General features: G+C 61.0%; 1 protein-coding gene across 1 annotated transcript; it reads left to right on the forward strand.

Moving 5' to 3' along the window:
- Window positions 1-603: 603 nt before the first annotated feature.
- Window positions 604-23,044, forward strand: TUFM (Tu translation elongation factor, mitochondrial; the record flags this gene model as incomplete). The annotated part of the gene is given in 11 exon segments (XM_061443747.1): window positions 604-663; window positions 1,178-1,307; window positions 2,569-2,735; window positions 5,215-5,319; window positions 6,907-7,071; window positions 10,301-10,433; window positions 15,478-15,582; window positions 18,764-18,915; window positions 20,765-20,884; window positions 22,872-22,983; window positions 22,986-23,044. Coding segments are annotated over 11 exon segments (1,308 nt in total), but the record flags the coding sequence as incomplete, so codon positions are not given.
- Between the last annotated feature and the right edge of the window lie 858 nt (window positions 23,045-23,902).

The raw sequence follows: 23,902 nt of genomic DNA on the forward strand, positions 1-23,902 counted from the left end.
CCCCTATATCCCCCCTATATCCCCCTATATCCCCTATATCCCCCCTATATCCCCCCTATATCCCCTATAGACCCCCTATATCCCCTATATCCCCCCTATATCCGCTATATCCCCCTATATCCCCTATATCCTCCCTATATCCCCTATATCCCCCTATATCCCCTATAGACCCCCTATATCTCCCCTATATCCCCTATATCCCCCCTATATCCCTCCTATATCCCCTATAGACCCCCTATATCCCCCCTATATCCCCCCTATATCCCCTATAGACCCCCTATATCCCCCCTATATCCCCCCTATATCCCCCCCTATATCCCCTATATCCCCCCTATATCCCCTATATCCCCCCTATATCCCCTATATCCCCTATATCCCCTATATCCCCCCTATATCCCCTATATCCCCCCTATATCCCCTCTATATCCCCCCTATATCCCCCTTATATCCCCCATATCCCCTATATCCCCCCTATATCCCCTATATCCCCCCTATATCCCCTATATCCCCCCTATATCCCCCCTATATCCCCTATATCCCCCCTATATCCCCCTATATCCCCTATATCCCCCCTATATCCCCCTATATCCCCCCTATATCCCCCCTCCTGACCCCCATTTCTTCCCCCCCCCAGCTCTCCGCAGCCTGAGCGCCCTGACCACGGTGAGTGTTACCTATGGGGGCCATATAGGGGGTATGGGGGGCCAGTATAGGGGGGGCCATAAAGGGGGGCCCATAGAGGGGCTATGGGGGTATTGGGGGGCCATAAAGGGGCTATGGGGGGGCTATAGGGGGCAACATAAAGGGGGTATGGGGGGGGCATAAAGGGGGTATAGGGGGGGCCTATAGAAGGACTATGGGGGTATTGGGGGGGCCATATAGGGGCTATGGGGGGGGCATAAAGGGGGTGTAGGGGGACCATATAGGGGCTATGGGGGGGGCATAAAGGGGGTATGGGGGAGGCCATATAGGGGCTATGGGGGGGGCCGTAAAGGGGCTATGGAGGGCCCATATAGGGCCTATGGGGGAGGTTTTGGGGGACCCATATATAGGCTATGGGGGGGTATAGGAGCCCCATATAGGGGCTATGGGGTCCCATATAGGGGCTATGGGGGGCCCATATAGGGGCTATGGGGCAGCAATAGGGCCCTGACCCCCGACCCCCCCCCCCCCAAAGCCCCCCCAGTGGCGGGGCCTGGCGGCCGAGGCCAAGAAGAGCTTCGTGAGGGACCGGCCCCACGTGAACGTGGGCACCATCGGGCACGTGGACCACGGCAAGACCACGCTGACGGCCGCCATCACCAAGAGTGAGGGGAGGGGGGAGAAATGGGGCCAAAAGGGGGGGTTTGGGGGCTTAAAATGGGGTGAAAAGAGGAGAAATTGGGAGTGGGGGGGGTAAGATGGTGGCTGAAGGGATCCAAGATGGCCGCCGGGGGGGGGGGCGCAAGATGGCGGCTGGAGGGGGTTAAAATGCCATCGAAACACCCCAAAAGTGCGAGGTTTTGGGTCAAAATGGGGAGAAAAAGGGGTTTTGGGCAAAAAGTTTGGGTTTTGGGGGCTTAAAATGGGGTAAAAAGAGGAGAAAGTGGGAGTGGGGGGGGCAGGATGGTGGCTGAGGGGATCCAAGATGGCCGCCGGGGGAGGGGGCCGCAAGATGGCGGCTGGAGGGGGTTAAAATGGCATCGAAACTCCCCAAAAGTGCGAGGTTTTGGGTCAAAATGGGGAGAAAAAGGGGTTTTGGGTCAAAAGTGGGGGTTCTGGGGCTTAAAATGGGGTGAAAAGAGGAGAAATTGGGAGTGGGGGGGGTAAGATGGTGGCTGAGGGGATCCAAGATGGCCGCCGGGGGAGGGAGCCGCAAGATGGCGGCTGGAGGGGGTTAAAATGGCATCGAAACTCCCCAAAAGTGCGAGGTTTTGGGTCAAAATGGGGAGAAAAAGGGGTTTTGGGCAAAAAGTGGGGGTTTGGGGGGCTTAAAATGGGGTGAAAAGAGGAGAAATTGGGAGTGGGGGGGGCAGGATGGTGGCTGAGGGGATCCAAGATGGCCGCCGGGGGAGCAAGATGGCGGCTAGAGGAGGTTAAAATGGCATCAAAACACCCCAAAAGTGACCCAAAATCTGGGGGGTTTGGGTCAAAATGGGGAGAAAAAGGGGTTTTGGTTAAAATGGGACCAAAAGTGGGGGTTTAGGGCGCTTAAAATGGGGTAAAAAGAGGAGAAATTGGGAGTGGGGGGGGCAGGATGGTGGCTGAGGGGATCCAAGATGGCCGCCGGGGGGAGCAAGATGGCAGCTGGAGGGGGTCTAAGTGGCATCAAAACACCCCAAAGTGCCCCAAAATCGGTGGGTTTTGGGTCAAAATGGGGAGAAAAAGGGGTTTTGGTGAGTTTCAATGGGGGGGGTGGTCCTAGAGGGGACAAGATGGCGGCCGAGGGGGGACAAGATGGCCGCCGGGGGTCTCAAAATGGCGGCCGGAAGTGCCCAAACCCCCTTCCCCCCCCCCAAACCCGGGGTGTTTTTGGCTCATTTTTGGGTTAAAATCGCCCGTTTTGGGTCCGTTTTGGGTCCGTTCCAGTCCTGGCGGCGTCGGGCAGCGCCCGGTTCCGTCCCTACGAGGAGATCGACAGCGCCCCCGAGGAGCGGGCCCGCGGCATCACCATCAACGCGGCCCACGTGGAGTACGCCACGGCCCGGCGGCACTACGCGCACACCGACTGCCCCGGCCACGCCGACTACGTCAAGGTGAGGCCAGGACGGGATTGGATTCGGGGCACCCAAAACGGGGGGGGTTGGACCTCAAAAATGGGCTCCTCGGGGGGGGTTTACCCCAAAATGGGGGTTGGTGCCAAAAAGGGACGTTTTTACCTCAAAAATGGCCAGTTTTAGCTCAAAAGTGAGGATTTTTGTGGTGAGAACGGGGCTTTTTTGCCCCAAAATTGGGTTTGGTGCCAAAAAGGGACGTTTTTACCTCAAAACCAGGAGTTTTTACCTCAAAAGTGAGGATTTTTGTGGCAGAATGGGGCTTTTTACCCCAAAATCGGGTTTGGTGCCAAAAATGGACCTTTTTTACCTCAAAAATGGCCAGTTTTAGCTCAGAAGTGAGGATTTTTGTGGTGAGAACGGGGCTTTTTACCCCAAAATCGGGTTTGTGGTGAAAAAGGGACGTTTTTACCTCAAAACCAGGAGTTTTTACCTCAAAACCAGGAGTTTTTACCTCAAAAGTGAGGATTTTTGTGGCAGAATGGGGCTTTTTACCCCAGAATCGGGTTTGGTGCCAAAAATGGACCTTTTTTACCTCAAAAATGGCCAGTTTTAGCTCAAAAGTGAGGCTTTTTGTGGTGAGAACGGGGCTTTTTACCCCAAAATTGGGTTTGGTGCCAAAAAGGGACGTTTTTACCTCAAAAAATTGCGTTTTTTACCTCAAAAATGGGTGTTTTTAGCTCAAAAGTGAGGATTTTTGTGGTGAGAACGGGGCTTTTTTACCCCAAAATGGGGTTTGGTGCCAAAAAGGGACGTTTTTACCTCAAAACCAGAAGTTTTTACCTCAAAACCAGGAGTTTTTACCTCAAAAGTGAGGATTTTTGTGGTGAGAACGGGGCTTTTTACCCCAGAATCGGGTTTGTGGTGAAAATGGACCTTTTTTACCTCAAAAATGGCCAGTTTTACCTCAAAAGTGAGGATTTTTGTGGTGAGAACGGGGCTTTTTTACCCCAAAATTGGGTTTGGTGCCAAAAAGGGACGTTTTTACCTCAAAAAGAGGACTTTTTACCTCAAAAATGGGCTTTTTTACGTCAAAAGTGAGGCTTTTTGTGGCAAGAACAGGGTTTTTTACCCCAAAATTGGGTTTGTAGTGAAAATAGACGTTTTTTACCTCAAAAATGGGTGTTTTTAGCTCAAAAATGAGGCTTTTCACTGAAAGAGTGGGGATTTTTACCTCAAAATTGCCTTTTTTTACCTCAAAAGTGACCTTGCCCCCCAGCTGTGGCCCTGCCCCATAGCCCTGCCCCATAGCCGTGTCCTTGCCCCACAGCCATGTCCCTGCCCCATGTCCCTGCCCCATAGCCCTGCCCCATAGCCGTGTCCCTGCCCCATAGCCCTGCCCCATAGCCGTGGCCCTGCCCCATAGCCCTGCCCCATAGCCCTGCCCCATAGCCATGCCCCATAGCCGCGTCCCTGCCCCATGTCCCTGCCCCATAGCCGTGTCCCTGCCCCACAGCCGTGTCCCTTCCCCATGTCCCTGCCCCATAGCCGCGTCCCTGCCCCATAGCCGTGCCCCATAGCAGTCCCCCTGGCCCATGGCTGTGTCCTTGCCCCATGTCCCTGCCCCATAGCCCTGCCCCATAGCCCTGTCCCTGCCCCATGTCCCTGCCCCATAGCCGTGTCCCTGCCCCATAGCCGTGCCCCATAGCAGTCCCCCTGCCCCATAGCTGTGTCCTTCCCCATGTCCCTGCCCCATAGCCCTGCCCCATAGCCCTGTCCCTGCCCCATAGCCGTGTCCCTGCCCCACAGCCATGTCCCTGCCCCATGTCCCTGCCCCATAGCCCTGCCCCATAGCCGCGTCCCTGCCCCATAGCTGTGTCCCTGCCCCATGTCCCTGCCCCATAGCCGTGTCCCTGCCGCATAGCCCTGCCCCACAGCCATGTCCCTTCCCCGTGTCCCTGCCCCATAGCCGCGTCCCTGCCCCATAGCCGTGCCCCATAGCCCTGCCCCATAGCTGCATCCCTGCCCCATAGCCCTGCCCCATAGCCGCGTCCCTGCCCCATAGCTGTGTCCCTGCCCCACAGCCGTGCCCCATAGCCGCATCCCTGCCCCATAGCCCTGCCCCATAGCTGCATCCCTGCCCCATAGCCGTGTCCCTGCCCCATAGCCGTGCCCCATGTCCCTGCCCCATATCCGCGTCCCTGCCCCATAGCTGTGCCCCATAGCCGCGTCCCTGCCCCATAGCCGTGTCCCTGCCCCACAGCCATGTCCCTTCCCCATGTCCCTGCCCCATAGCCGTGCCCCATGTCCCTGCCCCATAGCCATGTCCCTGCCCCATAGCCGTGCCCCATGTCCCTGCCCCATAGCCGTGCCCCATGTCCCTGCCCCATAGCCGTGCCCCATAGCCGTGCCCCATAGCCCTGCCCCATGTCCCTGCCCCATATCCGCGTCCCTGCCCCATAGCCGTGCCCCATGTCCCTGCCCCATAGCCGTGCCCCATAGCCGCGTCCCTGCCCCACAGAACATGATCACGGGGACCGCCCCCCTCGACGGCTGCATCCTGGTGGTGGCGGCCACCGATGGGCAAATGCCCCAGACCCGGGAGCACCTCCTGCTGGCCAAGCAGGTGAGGCCGTGGGGCAGCCGTGGGGCAGCCGTGGGGCGGGATGGGGGGAGATAGGGGGGGATATGGGGGGATATGGGGGGGATATGAGGGGGATATGGGGGTCTATGGGGGGGATATGGGGGGGATATGGGGGTCTATGGGGGGGATATGGGAGGGATATGGGGTGATATGGGGGGATATGAGGGGGATATGGGGGTCTATGGGGGGGATATGGGGGGATATGAGGGGGATATGGGGGGGATATGAGGGGGATATGGGGGGGATATGGGGGTCTGTGGGGGGGATATGGGGGTCTATGGGGGGGATATGGGGGGACACATGGGGGGGACATGGGGGGATATGGGGGGATATGGGGGTCTATGGGGGGGATATGGGGGTCTGTGGGGGGGATATGGGGGGGATATGGGGGTCTATGGGGGGGATATGGGGGGACACATGGGGGGGACATGGGGGGATATGGGGGGATATGGGGGTCTATGGGGGGGATATGGGGGGGATATGGGGGGGATGTGGGGGGTATATGAGGGGGATATGGGGGGGATATGGGGGTCTATGGGGGGAGACATGGGGACATGGGGGTCTGGGGGGGGATATGGGGGAGATATGAGGGGGATATGGGGCAGGATAGGGGGGGATATGGGGGTCTATGGGGGGGGTATGAAGTGGATATGGGGGAGATATGGGGGTCTATGGGGGGCGATGGGGGGGTTGTGGGGGTCTATGGGGGGATATGGGGGTCTATGGGGCCCTATGGGGGGGCTATGGGGGTATAGGGTGATCTATGGAGGGTTTATGGGGGTCTATGGGGAGGCTATGGGGCAGGCATGGGGCGCTATGGGAGGTCTGTGGGAGCCTATGGGGGGGATCTATGGGGGGGATCTGTGGGGGGGCTGTGGGGTCTATGGGGCAGCCATGGGGTGCTATGGGGGTATATGGGGGGCTATGGGGGGTATATGGAGGGGTCTGTGGGGGTCTATGGGTCTCTATGGGGTCTCTATGGGTCTCTATGGGGTCTCTATGGGTCTCTATGGGTCCCTGTGGGTCTCTATGGGTCTCTATGGGGTCTCTATGGGTCCCTATGGGTCCCCAATGTGCCGCTATGGGTCCCAATGGGTCTCTGTGGGTCTCTATGGGTATCTATGGGGTCTCTATGGGTATCTATGGGGTCTCTATGTGTCCCTATGGGTCCCCAATGTGCCACTCTGGGTCTCTATGGGTCTCTGTGGTTCTCTATGGGTCTCTATGGGGTCTCTATGGGTCCCTATGGGTCTCTATGGGTCTCTGTGGGGTCTCTATGGGTCTCTATGGGGTCTCTATGGGTCTCTATGTGTCTCTATGGGTCTCTATGTGTCTCTATGGGGTCCCTATGGGTCCCTATGGGTCTCTATGGGGTCTCTATGGGTCTCTATGGGGTCTCTATGTGTCCCTATGGGTCTCTATGGGTCTCTATGTGTCTCTATGGGTCTCTATGTGTCTCTATGGGGTCTCTATGGGTCCCTATGGGTCTCAATGGGGTCTCTATGTGTCTCTATGTGTCCCTATGTGTCTCTATGTGTCCCAATGTGCCGCTATGGGTCTGCCCCACAGGTGGGGGTCCGCCACGTCGTGGTCTACGTGAACAAGGCCGACGCCGTCTCGGACCCCGAGCTCCTGGCGCTGGTGGAGCTGGAGCTGCGCGAGCTCCTCACCGAGTTCGGGTTCGACGGCGACCGGACCCCCATCGTCATAGGGTCAGCCCTATGTGCGCTGCAGGTACCCACCGTGCCCCATAGCGACCCATAGAGACCCATAGAGACCCATAGGGATCACATAGAGAGCCATAGGGAGCCATAGAAACCACATAGAGAGTCATAGAAACCTCATAGAGACCAATAGTGACCCATAGAAACCCCATAGAGACCCATAGAGACCCATAGCGACCCATAGAGACCCATAGGGATCACATAGAGAGCCATAGGGAGCCATAGAAACCACATAGAGAGTCATAGAAACCTCATAGAGACCAATAGTGACCCATAGAAACCCCATAGAGACCCATAGAGACCCATAGCGACCCATAGAGACCCATAGAGATCACATAGAGAGCCATAGGGAGCCATAGAAACCACATAGAGAGTCATAGAAACCTCATAGAGACCAATAGTGACCCATAGAAACCCCATAGAGACCCATAGCGACCCATAGAGACCCATAGCGACCCATAGCGACCCATAGAGACCCATAGCGACCCATAGAGACCCATAGAAATCACATAGGGAGCTATAGATGGGGTGGGAGCTCCTCACCGAGTTCGGGTTCGATGGGGACCGGACCCCCATCGTCATAGGGTCAGCCCTATGTGCGCTGCAGGTACCCACCGCTCCCCATAGCGACCCATAGCGACCCATAGAGACCCATAGGGATCACATAGAGAGCCATAGGGAGCCATAGAAACCACATAGAGAGTCATAGAAACCTCATAGAGACCAATAGTGACCCATAGAGACCCCATAGAGACCCATAGAGACCCATAGAGACCCATAGAGACCCATAGCGACCCATAGAAATCACATAGGGAGCTATAGATGGGGTGGGAGCTCCTCACCGAGTTCGGGTTCGACGGGGACCGGACCCCCATCGTCATAGGGTCAGCCCTATGTGCGCTGCAGGTACCCACCGCGCCCCATAGCGACCCATAGCGACCCATAGAGACCCATAGGGATCACATAGAGAGCCATAGGGAGCCATAGAAACCACATAGAGAGTCATAGAAACCTCATAGAGACCCATAGCGACCCATAGAGACCCATAGCGACCCATAGAGACCCATAGCGACCCATAGAGACCCATAGCGACCCATAGAGACCCATAGGGATCACATAGAGAGCCATAGGGAGACATAGAAACCACATAGAGAGTCATAGAAACCTCATAGAGACCCATAGTGACCCATAGAGACCCCATAGAGACCCATAGAGACCCATAGCGACCCATAGAGACCCATAGGGATCACATAGAGAGCCATAGGGAGACATAGAAACCACATAGAGAGTCATAGAAACCTCATAGAGACCCATAGTGACCCATAGAGACCCCATAGAGACCCATAGTGACCCATAGAGACCCCATAGAGACCCATAGCGACCCATAGAGACCCATAGCGACCCATAGAAATCACATAGGGAGCTATAGATGGGGTGGGAGCTCCTCACCGAGTTCGGCTTCGACGGCGACCGGACCCCCATCGTCATAGGGTCAGCCCTATGTGCGCTGCAGGTACCCACCGCGCCCCATAGCGACCCATAGAGACCCATAGAGATCACATAGAGAGCCATAGGGAGACATAGAAACCACATAGAGAGTCATAGAAACCTCATAGAGACCAATAGTGACCCATAGAGACCCCATAGCGACCCATAGAGACCCATAGAGACCCATAGAGACCCATAGCGACCCATAGAGACCCATAGGGATCACATAGAGAGCCATAGGGAGACATAGAAACCACATAGAGAGTCATAGAAACCTCATAGAGACCAATAGTGACCCATAGAGACCCCATAGCGACCCATAGAGACCCATAGAGACCCATAGAGACCCATAGCGACCCATAGAGACCCATAGAAATCACATAGGGAGCTATAGATGGGGTGGGAGCTCCTCACCGAGTTCGGCTTCGACGGCGACCGGACCCCCATCGTCATAGGGTCAGCCCTATGTGCGCTGCAGGTACCCACCGCGCCCCATAGCGACCCATAGAGACCCATAGGGATCACATAGAGAGCCATAGGGAGCCATAGAAACCACATAGAGAGTCATAGAAACCTCATAGAGACCAATAGTGACCCATAGAAACCCCATAGAGACCCATAGCGACCCATAGCGACCCATAGAGACCCATAGGGATCACATAGAGAGCCATAGGGAGCCATAGAAACCACATAGAGAGTCATAGAAACCTCATAGAGACCAATAGTGACCCATAGAGACCCCATAGAGACCCATAGAGACCCATAGAGACCCATAGCGACCCATAGAGACCCATAGCGACCCATAGAGACCCATAGAGACCCATAGAAATCACATAGGGAGCTATAGATGGGGTGGGAGCTCCTCACAGAGTTCGGGTTCGACGGGGACCGGACCCCCATCGTCATAGGGTCAGCCCTATGTGCGCTGCAGGTACCCACCGCGCCCCATAGCGACCCATAGCGACCCATAGAGACCCATAGGGACCCATAGAGACCCATAGGGACCCATAGGGATCACACAGGGAACCAGAGAGAGCCATAGGGAGCCATAGAGAGCCCATAGGGACCCATAGGAACCACATAGACCCCCATAGCCCCCCCATAACCCCCCCATAGACCCCCACAGCACCCCATTGACCCCCTTAGCCCCCCATAGCACCCCCATTGACTCCCATAGCCCCCCCATAGAACACCCATAGCCCCCCATTGACCCCTAGACACCCCCCATTGACCCCCATAGCGCCCACAAGCCCCCCATAGACCCCCCATAGCCCCCCATAGACCCCCCATAGCCCCCCATAGACCCCCCATAGCCCCCCATAGCCCCCCATAGACCCCCCATAGCCCCCCATAGACCCCCCATAGCCCCCCATAGACCCCCCATAGCCCCCCATATCCCCCCATAGCCCCCTATAGCCCCCCATAGACCCCCACAGTGCACCTGTAGCCACCCACTGACCCCTAGACACCCCCCATTGACCCCCATAGCCGCCCATAGAGCCCCCCATAGACCCTCCATAGCCCCCTATAGCTCCCCCATAGACCCCCATAGCACACCCATAGATGCCCCATATCCCCCCATAGACCCCCCATAGCCCCCCATAGACCCCCCATAGCCCCCCATAGACCCCCCATAGACCCCCCATAGCCCCCCATAGACCCCCCATAGCCCCCCTATACCCCCCCCATAGCCCCCCCCATCCCCCCCCACAGTGACCCACAGATTCTCTCCCCCCCCCCCTGCCCCACAGGACCGGGACCCGGAGCTGGGCCTGCAGTCGGTGCTGAAGCTCTTGGACGCCATCGACACCCACATCCCGCTGCCCCCCCGCGACCTGGAGCGCCCCTTCCTGCTGCCCGTGGAGGCCGTGCACTCCATCCCCGGTACTGCCCCATAGCGCCCCATAGCGCCCCATAGCGCCCCATGGTGCCCCATAGCGACCCATAGCGATCCATGGTGCCCCATAGCGATCCATGAGACCCCAGAGCGACCCAGAGCGCCCCTTCCTGCTGCCCGTGGAGGCCGTGCACTCCATCCCCGGTACTGCCCCATAGCGCCCCACAGCGACCCATAGCGATCCATGAGACCCCAGAGCGACCCAGAGCGCCCCTTCCTGCTGCCCGTGGAGGCCGTGCACTCCATCCCCGGTACTGCCCCATAGCGCCCCATAGCGACCCATAGCGACCCATAGCGATCCATGGTGCCCCATAGCGACCCATAGCGACCCATGGTGCCCCATAGCGACCCATAGCGATCCATGAGACCCCAGAGCCACCCAGAGCGCCCCTTCCTGCTGCCCGTGGAGGCCGTGCACTCCATCCCCGGTACTGCCCCATAGCGCCCCATAGCGCCCCATAGCGACCCATGGTGCCCCATAGCGACCCATAGCGATCCATGGTGCCCCATAGCGATCCATGAGACCCCAGAGCGACCCAGAGCGCCCCTTCCTGCTGCCCGTGGAGGCCGTGCACTCCATCCCCGGTACTGCCCCATAGCGCCCCATAGCGACCCATAGCGACCCATGGTGCCCCATAGCGACCCATAGCGATCCATGAGACCCCAGAGCCACCCAGAGCGCCCCTTCCTGCTGCCCGTGGAGGCCGTGCACTCCATCCCCGGTACTGCCCCATAGCGCCCCATAGCGCCCCATAGCGCCCCATAGCGCCCCATAGCGATCCATGAGACCCCAGAGCCACCCAGAGCGCCCCTTCCTGCTGCCCGTGGAGGCCGTGCACTCCATCCCCGGTACTGCCCCATAGCGCCCCATAGCGCCCCATAGCGCCCCATAGCGACCCATAGCGCCCCATAGCGCCCCATAGCGACCCACAGCGCCCCATAGCGATCCATGAGACCCCAGAGCCACCCAGAGCGCCCCTTCCTGCTGCCCTTGGAGGCCGTGCACTCCATCCCCGGTACTGCCCCATAGCGCCCCATAGCGCCCCATAGCGACCCACAGCGCCCCATAGCGACCCATAGCGATCCATGAGACCCCAGAGCGCCCCTTCCTGCTGCCCGTGGAGGCCGTGCACTCCATCCCCGGTACTGCCCCATAGCGCCCCATAGCGACCCACAGCGCCCCATAGCGACCCATAGCGATCCATGAGACCCCAGAGCCACCCAGAGCGCCCCTTCCTGCTGCCCGTGGAGGCCGTGCACTCCATCCCCGGTACTGCCCCATAGCGCCCCATAGCGCCCCATAGCGACCCATGGTGCCCCATAGCGACCCATAGCGATCCATGAGACCCCAGAGCCACCCAGAGCGCCCCTTCCTGCTGCCCGTGGAGGCCGTGCACTCCATCCCCGGTACTGCCCCATAGCGCCCCATAGCGCCCCATAGCGCCCCATAGCGCCCCATAGCGATCCATGAGACCCCAGAGCGCCCCTTCCTGCTGCCCGTGGAGGCCGTGCACTCCATCCCCGGTACTGCCCCATAGCGCCCCATAGCGACCCACAGCGCCCCATAGCGACCCATAGCGATCCATGAGACCCCAGAGCCACCCAGAGCGCCCCTTCCTGCTGCCCGTGGAGGCCGTGCACTCCATCCCCGGTACTGCCCCATAGCGCCCCATAGCGACCCATAGCGACCCATGGTGCCCCATAGCGACCCATAGTGCCCCATAGCGATCCATAGCGACCCATAGCGACCCATAGCGCCCCATAGCGATCCATGAGACCCCAGAGCCACCCAGAGCGCCCCTTCCTGCTGCCCGTGGAGGCCGTGCACTCCATCCCCGGTACTGCCCCATAGCGCCCCATAGCGCCCCATAGCGACCCATGGTGCCCCATAGCGCCCCATAGCGATCCATGAGACCCCAGAGCCACCCAGAGCGCCCCTTCCTGCTGCCCGTGGAGGCCGTGCACTCCATCCCCGGTACTGCCCCATAGCGCCCCATAGCGCCCCATAGCGCCCCATAGCGCCCCATAGCGATCCATGAGACCCCAGAGCGCCCCTTCCTGCTGCCCGTGGAGGCCGTGCACTCCATCCCCGGTACTGCCCCATAGCACCCCATAGCGCCCCATAGCGACCCATGGTGCCCCATAGCGACCCATAGTGCCCCATAGCGATCCATAGCGACCCACAGCGCCCCATAGCGATCCATGAGACCCCAGAGCCACCCAGAGCGCCCCTTCCTGCTGCCCGTGGAGGCCGTGCACTCCATCCCCGGTACTGCCCCATAGCGCCCCATAGCGACCCACAGCGCCCCATAGCGACCCATAGCGATCCATGAGACCCCAGAGCCACCCAGAGCGCCCCTTCCTGCTGCCCGTGGAGGCCGTGCACTCCATCCCCGGTACTGCCCCATAGCGCCCCATAGCGCCCCATAGCGACCCACAGCGACCCATGGTGCCCCATAGCGACCCATAGCGACCCATAGCGACCCATGGTGCCCCATAGCGCCCTATGACGTCCCGGAGCGACCCAGAGCGCCCCTTCCTGCTGCCCGTGGAGGCCGTGCACTCCATCCCCGGTACTGCCCCATAGCGCCCCATAGCGACCCATAGCGACCCATAGCGCCCCATAGCGCCCCATAGCGATCCATGAGACCCCAGAGCGCCCCTTCCTGCTGCCCGTGGAGGCCGTGCACTCCATCCCCGGTACTGCCCCATAGCGCCCCATAGCGACCCATAGCGCCCCATAGCGATCCATGAGACCCCAGAGCCACCCAGAGCGCCCCTTCCTGCTGCCCGTGGAGGCCGTGCACTCCATCCCCGGTACTGCCCCATAGCGCCCCATAGCGACCCATAGCGCCCCATAGCGCCCCATAGCGACCCATAGCGATCCATGAGACCCCAGAGCGCCCCTTCCTGCTGCCCGTGGAGGCCGTGCACTCCATCCCCGGTACTACCCCATAGCGCCCCATAGCGCCCCATAGCGACCCATAGCGACCCATAGCGCCCCATAGCGCCCCATAGCGACCCATAGCGCCCCATAGCGCCCCATAGCGACCCACAGCGCCCCATAGCGATCCATGAGACCCCAGAGCCACCCAGAGTGCCCCTTCCTGCTGCCCGTGGAGGCCGTGCACTCCATCCCCGGAACTGCCCCATAGCGCCCCATAGCGCCCCATAGCGACCCATGGTGCCCCATAGCGACCCATAGCGATCCATGAGACCCCAGAGCCACCCAGAGCGCCCCTTCCTGCTGCCCGTGGAGGCCATGCACTCCATCCCTGGTACTGCCCCATAGCGCCCCATAGCGACCCATAGCGACCCATAGCGCCCCATAGCGCCCCATAGCGCCCCATAGCGACCCACAGCGCCCCATAGCGATCCATGAGACCCCAGAGCCACCCAGAGCGCCCCTTCCTGCTGCCCGTGGAGGCCGTGCACTCCATCCCCGGTACTGCCCCATAGCGCCCCATAGCGACCCATAGCGACCCACAGCGACCCATAGCGCCCCATAGCGACCCATTGGGGACCCATTGGGACCCATTGAAATCCATTGGGGACCCATTGAAACCCATTGGGACCCATTGAAACCCATTGAGCCCCATTGAACCCCATCTCCTTCCATGTCCCCCCCTGACCCCCATCTTCCCCCTGACCCCCATCTTCCCCTGCCCCCCATGTCCCCTCTGACCCCCATCTCCCCCCATCTCCCCCCATCTCCCCCCATGTCCCCCTGCCCCCCATCTCCCCCCATCCCCCCCTGCCCCACATCTCCCCCCATCTCCCCCCATCTCCCCCCATGTCCCCCCTGCCCCACATCTCCCCACATCTCCCCCCATGTCCACCCTGCCCCCCATCTCCCCCCATGTCCCCCCTGCCCCACATCTCCCCCCATCTCCCCCCATCTCCCCCTGCCCCCCATCTCCCCCCATGTCCCCCCTGCCCCACATCTCCCCACATCTCCCCCCATGTCCACCCTGCCCCACATCTCCCCCCATGTCCACCCTGCCCCCCATCTCCCCCCATGTCCCCCCTGCCCCACATCTCCCCACATCTCCCCCCATGTCCCCCCTGCCCCACATCTCCCCCCATGTCCCCCTGCCCCACATCTCCCCCCATGTCCCCCTGCCCCACATCTCCCCCCTGCCCCACATCTCCCCCCATGTCCCCCTGCCCCACATCTCCCCCCATCTCCCCCCATGTCCCCCTGCCCCCCATCTCCCCCCATGTCCCCCCATGTCCCCCTGCCCCCCATCTCCCCCCATCTCCCCCCATCTCCCCCTGCCCCACATCTCCCCCCATCTCCACCCATGTCCCCCCTGCCCCACATCTCCCCCCATGTCCCCCTGCCCCCCATCTCCCCCCATGTCCCCCCATGTCCCCCTGCCCCCCATCTCCCCCCATCTCCCCCCATCTCCCCCTGCCCCACATCTCCCCCCATCTCCCCCCATGTCCCCCCTGCCCCCCATCTCCCCCCATGTCCCCCTGCCCCACATCTCCCCCCATCTCCCCCCATGTCCCCCCTGCCCCACATCTCCCCCCATCTCCCCCCATGTCCCCCTGCCCCACATCTCCCCCCATCTCCCCCCATGTCCCCCTGCCCCACATCTCCCCACATCTCCCCCCATGTCCCCCTGCCCCCCATCTCCCCCCATGTCCCCCTGCCCCACATCTCCCCCCATCTCCCCCCATCTCCCCCCATGTCCCCCTGCCCCACATCTCCCCCCATCTCCCCCCATCTCCCCCCATGTCCCCCTGCCCCACATCTCCCCACATCTCCCCACATCTCCCCCCATGTCCCCCTGCCCCCCATCTCCCCCCATGTCCCCCTGCCCCACATCTCCCCCCATCTCCCCCCATCTCCCCCCATGTCCCCCTGCCCCACATCTCCCCCCATCTCCCCCCATCTCCCCCCATGTCCCCCCTGCCCCACATCTCCCCCCACGTCCCCCCTGCCCCACATCTCCCCCCATGTCCCCCCTGCCCCACATCTCCCCCCTGCCCCACATCTCCCCACATCTCCCCCCATGTCCGCAGGCCGGGGCACGGTTGTCACGGGCACGCTGGAGCGCGGCACCATCCGCAAGGGGGACGAGTGCGAGATCCTGGGCTACAACCGGCACCTGCGCTCCGTGGTCACCGGTGAGACCCATAGAGACCCATAGGGACCCATAGAGACCCATAGAGACCCATAGAGACCCATAGAGACCCATAGGGACCCATAGAGACCCATAGAGACCCATAGGGACCCATAGAGACCCATAGAGACACATAGAGACCCATAGAGACACATAGAGACCCATAGAGACCCATAGAGACCCATAGAGACCCATAGAGACCCCATAGGGACCCATAGAGACCCATAGAGACACATAGAGACCCATAGAGACACATAGAGACACATAGGGACACATAGAGACCCATAGAGACACATAGAGACCCATAGAGACCCATAGAGACACATAGAGACCCATAGAGACCCATAGAGACCCATGGAGACCCATAGAGACCCATAGAGACCCATAGAGACACATAGAGACACATAGAGACACATAGGGACCCATAGAGACCCATAGAGACCCATAGAGACCCATAGAGACCCATAGGGACCCATAGAGACCCATAGAGACCCATAGAGACCCATAGAGACACATAGAGACCCATAGAGACCCATAGAGACACATAGGGACCCATAGAGACCCATAGAGACCCATAGAGACACATAGAGACACATAGGGACCCATAGAGACACATAGGGACCCATAGAGACCCATAGAGACCCATAGAGACCCATAGGGACCCATAGAGACCCATAGAGACCCATAGAGACCCATAGAGACCCATAGAGACACATAGAGACCCATAGAGACCCATAGAGACACATAGGGACCCATAGAGACCCACAGCGACCCACGAAGACCCATAGAGAACCATAGAGACACATAGAGAGACATGGAGACCCATAGAGACCCATAGAGACCCACAGCGACCCACAGCAACCCATAGAGACCCACAGCAACCCACGGGGACACATAGAGACCCATAGAGACCCATAGGAACACATAGGGACCCACATAGACCCATAGAGACCCACAGGGACCCATAGAGATACATAGAGAGACATGGAGACCCATAGAGACCCGCAGCGACCCACGGGGACCCACAGGGACCCATAGAGACCTATGGGGACACGTAGAGACACATAGAGACCCATAGGGACACACGGGGACACATAGGGACCCATAGAGACCCATGGGGACCCACAGCGACCCACGGGGACCCCCCATATCCCCCCATTGCCCCCCATAGACCCTCTATAACCCCCCATTGCCCCCCCATAGACCCCCATAGCACACCCAATAGACCCCCCATATCCCCCCATAGTCCCCCTATAGACCCCCTATAACCCCCCATTGCCCCCCCATAGCACCCCCCCATACCCCCCCATAGCCCCTCTATATCCCCCCATAGAGCCCCCATATCCCCCCATAGGCCCCTCATAGACCCCTATAGACCCCCATAGCCCCCCCATAGACCTCCATAGACCCCCCATAGACCCCCATATCCCCCCATAGCCACCCATAGACCCCCTATATCCCCCCATAGTCCCCCTATAGACCCGCTATAACACCCCATAGACCCCCATAGCACCCATAGCACCCCCCATATCCCGCCCCATAGCACCCATAGCACCCCCATATCCTGCCCCATAGCACCCCTATCCCGCCCCATAGCACCCATATCCCGCCCCATAGCACCCCTATCCCGCCCCATAGCACCCATATCCCACCCCATAGCACCCATATCCCGCCCCATAGCACCCCTATCCCGCCCCATAGCACCCATATCCCACCCCATAGCACCCATATCCCGCCCCATAGCACCCATAGCCCCCCATATCCCGCCCCGTAGCACCCCTATCCCACCCCATAGCACCCCATATCCTGCCCCATAGCACCCATATCCCACCCCATAGCACCCATATCCCGCCCCATAGCCCCCCATATCCCGCCCCATAGCACCCATAGCACCCCCCATATCCTGCCCCATAGCACCCCCCATATCCTGCCCCATAGCACCCATAGCACCCCCCATATCCTGCCCCATAGCACCCATAGCACCCCTATCCCGCCCCATATCCTGCCCCATAGCACCCCTATCCCGCCCCATATCCTGTCCCATAGCACCCATAGCCCCCCATATCCTGCCCCATAGCACCCATAGCCCCCCATATCCTGCCCCATAGCACCCATAGCCCCCCATATCCTGCCCCATAGCACCCCTATCCCGCCCCATATCCTGCCCCATAGCACCCCTATCCCACCCCATATCCCGCCCCATAGCACCCCTATCCCACCCCATATCCCGCCCCATAGCACCCATAGCCCCCCCTATCCCGCCCCATAGCACCCCTATCCCACCCCATAGCACCCATATCCCGCCCCATAGCACCCATATCCCGCCCCATAGCACCCCCCATATCCTGCCCCATAGCCCCCCATATCCCGCCCCATAGCCCCCCATATCCCACCCCGTAGCACCCCTATCCCACCCCATAGCACCCCATATCCTGCCCCATAGCACCCATATCCCACCCCATAGCACCCCATATCCTGCCCCATAGCACCCATATCCCACCCCATAGCACCCCATATCCCGCCCCATAGCACCCATAGCACCCCTATCCCGCCCCATATCCTGCCCCATAGCACCCCTATCCCGCCCCATATCCCGCCCCATAGCACCCATATCCCGCCCCATAGCACCCCATATCCCGCCCCATAGCACCCATATCCCACCCCATAGCCCCCCATATCCCGCCCCATAGCCCCCCATATCCCGCCCCATAGCCCCCCATATCCCACCCCATAGCACCCATATCCCGCCCCATAGCCCCCCATATCCTGCCCCATAGCACCCATATCCCGCCCCATAGCACCCATATCCCGCCCCATAGCACCCATATCCCACACCATAGCCCCCCATATCCCGCCCCATAGCCCCCCATATCCCGCCCCATAGCACCCATATCCCGCCCCATAGCCCCCCATATCCCACCCCATAGCACCCATATCCCACCCCATAGCACCCCTATCCCGCCCCATAGCCCCCCATATCCTGCCCCATAGCACCCCTATCCCGCCCCATAGCACCCATATCCCGCCCCATAGCACCCATATCCCGCCCCATAGCCCCTCATATCCCGCCCCATAGCACCCATATCCCGCCCCATAGCCCCTCATATCCCGCCCCATAGCCCCCCATATCCCGCCCCATAGCACCCATAGCCCCCCCTATCCCGCCCCACTGCGCCCCATTGCAGGCATTGAGATGTTCCACAAGAGCCTGGCGCACGCCGAGGCCGGGGACAACCTGGGGGCGCTGCTGCGGGGGCTGCGGCGGGAGGAGCTGCGCAGGGGAATGGTTGTGGGGCAGCCGGGGAGCCTGAGCACGCACCAGAGGGTGGAGGCCCAGGTAAAGGGGGCGCTGGGGCAGCTGTGGGGCAGCTGTGGGGCTGAGTTATGGGGCTGGATATGGGGTGGGTATGGGGTGGTTATGGGGCAGCTGTGGGGCTGGGGATGGGGCAGAAATGGGGCTGGATATGGGGTGGGTATGGGGCAGCAATGGGGTGGGTATGGGGTGGTTATGGGGCTGGATATGGGGTGGGTATGGGGCAGCTGTGGGGTGGGCATGGGGCAGCTGTGGGGCTGGGGATGGGGCAGAAATGGGGCTGGATATGGGGTGGGTATGGGGCAGCAATGGGGTGGGTATGGGGTGGTTATGGGGCTGGATATGGGGTGGGTATGGGGCAGCTGTGGGGTGGGCATGGGGCAGCTGTGGGGCTGGGGATGGGGCAGAAATGGGGCTGGATATGGGGTGGGTATGGGGCAGCAATGGGGTGGGTATGGGGTGGTTATGGGGCTGGATATGGGGTGGGTATGGGGCAGCTGTGGGGTGGGCATGGGGCAGCTGTGGGGCTGGGGATGGGGCAGAAATGGGGCTGGATATGGGGTGGGTATGGGGCAGCAATGGGGTGGGTATGGGGTGGTTATGGGGCTGGATATGGGGTGGGTATGGGGCAGCTGTGGGGTGGGCATGGGGCAGCTGTGGGGCTGGGGATGGGGCAGAAATGGGGCTGGATATGGGGTGGTTATGGGGCAGCAATGGGGTGGGTATGGGGTGGTTATGGGGCTGGATATGGGGTGGGTATGGGGCAGCTGCGCAGGGGAATGGTTGTGGGGCAGCCGGGGAGCCTGAGCACGCACCAGAGGGTGGAGGCCCAGGTAAAGGGGGCGGTGGGGCAGCTGTGGGGCAGAAATGGGGCTGAGTTATGGGGCTGGATATGGGGTGGTTATGGGGCAGCAATGGGGTGGGTATGGGGTGGTTATGGGGCAGCTGTGGGGTGGGCATGGGGCTGGGTATGGGGTTAGTGTGGGGCAGAAATGGGGCTGGGTATGGGGTGGGCATGGGGCAGCAATGGGGCTGGGGATGGTGTGGGTATGGGGCAGCAATGGGGTCGGTATGGGGCTGGGTTATGGGGCAGAAATGGGCAGCAATAGGCTCTATGTGGGGTAGCAATGGGGATGGGGCAGCCATGGGGTGGGTTATGGGGGTGGTTATGGCACAGCAATGGGGCTGGGGATGGGGTGGGGATGCGGCTTAGTTATGGGGCAGCAGTGGGGTGGGAATGGGGCTAAGTTATGGGGCAGCAATGGGGTGGGAATGGGGCTAAGTTATGGGGCAGCAGTGGGGTGGGAATGGGGCTAAGTTATGGGGCAGCAATGGGGTGGGAATGGGGCTAAGTTATGGGGCAGCAGTGGGGTGGGAATGGGGCTAAGTTATGGGGCAGCAATGGGGTGGGAATGGGGCTGTTATGGGGCAGCAATGGGGTGGGAATGGGGCTAAGTTATGGGGCAGCAATGGGGTGGGAATGGGGCTAAGTTATGGGGCAGCAGTGGGGTGGGAATGGGGCTAAGTTATGGGGCAGCAATGGGGTGGGAATGGGGCTAAGTTATGGGGCAGCAATGGGGTGGGAATGGGGCTAAGTTATGGGGCAGCAGTGGGGTGGGAATGGGGCTAAGTTATGGGGCAGCAGTGGGGTGGGAATGGGGCTAAGTTATGGGGCAGCAATGGGGTGGGAATGGGGCTAAGTTATGGGGCAGCAGTGGGGCTGGGTATCGGGTAGCAATGGGGCTGGGTATGGGGTGGGGATGGAGCTGAGCAATGGGGCAGCAATGGGGTGGGGATGGGGCAGCTGTGCAGCTGGCAATGGGGGGGCCGGTTATGGGTCCTGCTATGGGTCAGCCCCACATCTTCCCCATAGGTTTACGTCCTGAGCCCGCAGGAGGGGGGGCGCCACAAGCCCTTCGCGGCCCATTACACCCCAGTGATGTTCTCGCAGACGTGGGACATCGCCTGCCGCGTCATCCTGCCCCCCAACAAGGTGAGCTATGGGGCAGCCCACACGTCCTGCCCCACACACCCTGCCCCACATACCCTGCCCCACAACAAGGTGAGCTATGGGGCAGCCCCACACATCCTGCCCCCACATACCCTGCCCCCCAACAAGGTGAGCTATGGGGCAGCCCCACACATCCTGCCCTCACACACCCTGCCCCCCAACAAGGTGAGCTATGGGGCAGCCCCACACATCTGCCCCACATACCACTGCCCCACACACCCTGCCCCACAACAAGGTGAGCTATGGGGCAGCCCCACACACCCTGCCCCACACACCCTGCCCCACATACCCTGCCCCCCAACAAGGGAGCTATGGGGCAGCCCCACACGTCCTGCCCCACATACCCTGCCCCCCAAACAAGGTGAGCTATGGGGCAGCCCCACACATCCTGCCCCACACACCCTGCCCCCCAACAAGGTGAGCTATGGGGCAGCCCCACACATCCTGCCCCACATACACTGCCCCACACACCCTGCACCCACAACAAGGTGAGCTGTGGGGCAGCCCCACACATCCTGCCCCACATACACTGCCCCCACACACACATGCCCCACACACCTGCCCCCCAACAAGGTGAGCTATGGGGCAGCCCCACACATCCTGCCCTACATACCCTGCCCCACATACCCTGCCCCCAACAAAGTGAGCTATGGGGCAGCCCCACACATCCTGCCCCACATACCCTGCCCCCAACAAGGTGAGCTATGGGGCAGCCCCACACGTCCTGCCCCACACACCCTGCCCCCCATACCCTGCCCCCCAACAAGGTGAGCTATGGGGCAGCCCCACACGTCCTGCCCCATATACCCTGCCCCACATACCCTGCCCCACATACCCTGCCCCCCAACAAGGTGAGCTATGGGGCAACCCCACACGTCCTGCCCCACACACCCTGCCCCCGGCTCTGCACCATAGCCCAGCCCCACAACCCCATAGCCCAGCCCCATGATTCCACAACCTAGCCCCACAACCCCGCCCCATGGCTCTGCCCCATAACCCAGCCCCACATCCCAGCCGCACAGCTCTGCCCCCTAACTGTGCCCCATAACCCAGCCCCACATCCCAGCCCACAGCTCTACCCATAACCCAGCCCCACAAACCCACATCCCAGCCCCACAACCCATATCCCAGCCCCACATCCCAGCCCCGCAGCTCTGCCCCATAACCCTGCCCCACAACCCCACATCCCAGCCCCACAACCCCACATCCAGCCCACAGCTCTGCCCCCATAACCCTGCCCACAACCCCACATCCCAGCCCCATAACCCCACATCCCAGCCCCACATCCCAGCCCCACAGCGCTGCCCCACAACCCACATCCCAGCCCCACAGCTCTACCCCATCACCCAACCCCCACAACGCCACATCCCAGCCCCACAGCTCTGCCCCATAACCCAGCCCCCACATCCCCGCCCCACATCACAACCCCACATCCCAGCCCCACAGCTCTGCCCCATAACCCAGCCTCACAACCCCACATCCCAGCCCCACATCTCTGCCCCATAACCCAACCCCACATCCCAGCCCCACATCCCAACCCCACATCCCAGCCCCCACATCTCTGCCCCATAACCCAGCCCCACATCCCAGCCCCACATCTCTGCCCCATAACCCAGCCCCACATCCCAGCCGCACAACCCTACATCCCAGCCCCACATCCCTGCCCATAACCCAGCCTCACAACCCCACATCCCAGCCCTACATCTCTGCCCCATAACCCAGCCCCACATCCCAGCCCCACATCTCTGCCCCATAACCCAGCCCCACATCCCAGCCCCACATCTCTGCCCCATAACCCAGCCCACATCCCAGCCCCACATCCCAACCCCACAACCCACATCCCAGCCCCACATCTCTGCCCCATAACCCAGCCCCACATCCCAGCCCCACATCTCTGCCCCATAACCCAGCCCCACATCCCAGCCCCACATCTCTGCCCCATAACCCCCCCCTTCCTCCCCCCACCCAGGAGCTGGTTCTGCCCGGGGGAGGACACGCGCTGACGCTGCTGCTGCGCCAGCCAATGGTGCTCGAGGTGGGGCAGAGATTCACCCTCCGCGACGGCGCCCGCACCATCGGCACCGCGTCGTCACCCGCGCCCTGCCCCCCAACCCCGAGGACCAGGAGCTCACCTGGGGGTAGCGGGGCCTGCCCCCCAACCTCTGCCCCATTGAGACCTATGGGGCCCTGCCCCCCAACCTCTGCCCATTGAGACTGTGGGGCCCTGCCCCCCAACCTCTGCCCCATTGAGACCTATGGGGCACAGCCCCTGCCCCATTGAGACCTATGGGGCCCTGCCCCCCAACCCTCTGCCCCATTGAAACCTATGGGGCCCTGCCCCCCAACCTCTGCCCCATTGAGACCTGTGGGGCCCTGCCCCCCAACCTCTGCCCATTGAACCTATGGGGCCCTGCCCCCCAACCTCTGCCCCATTGAGACCTATGGGCTCTGCCCCCAACCTCTGACCCCATGAAACCTGTGGGGCACAGCCCCTGCCCCATTGAAACCTATGGGGCCCTGCCCCCCAACCTCTGCCCCATTGAGACCTGTGGGGCCCTGCCCCCAACCTCTGCCCCATTGAGACCTGTGGGCCCTGCCCCCATCTCTTGCCCCATAGAGACACATGGGGCCCAACCCCCACCCATGCCCTACCTCTGTAGATCCCATCCCACCCAACTGTGCCCCATAGAGAGACGAGGTCCCCATCCCCCTAGACCTATGGGGCCCATCCCCATCGTGCCCCACAAACAATGGGGGCCCATCCCCCACCCCATAGACACTCACAGAGCCCATCCCCCACTGATGGGCTGCTATGAAGGGGGAGGGGCGCGGTTCAATAAATTAAAATAAAAATCAAATTTTTTTCTAAATTTCCGAATTTTTTTTTAATTTATTCAAGCTTTTTTGGGGGGTGGGGATTTTTGCCCCTCCCCCCACCCCCTTTCAAGCCCCTCCCCCCCCATCCGAGTCACGTGAACAGCTCAAAATCCACCCGAGGCG

Source organism: Pezoporus flaviventris, unplaced genomic scaffold (assembly GCF_033815535.1).
Source record: "Pezoporus flaviventris isolate CSIRO_AGI_PZ_B2104156 unplaced genomic scaffold, CSIRO_AGI_Pfla_v1 ptg000512l, whole genome shotgun sequence".
Taxonomy (NCBI): domain Eukaryota; kingdom Metazoa; phylum Chordata; class Aves; order Psittaciformes; family Psittacidae; genus Pezoporus; species Pezoporus flaviventris.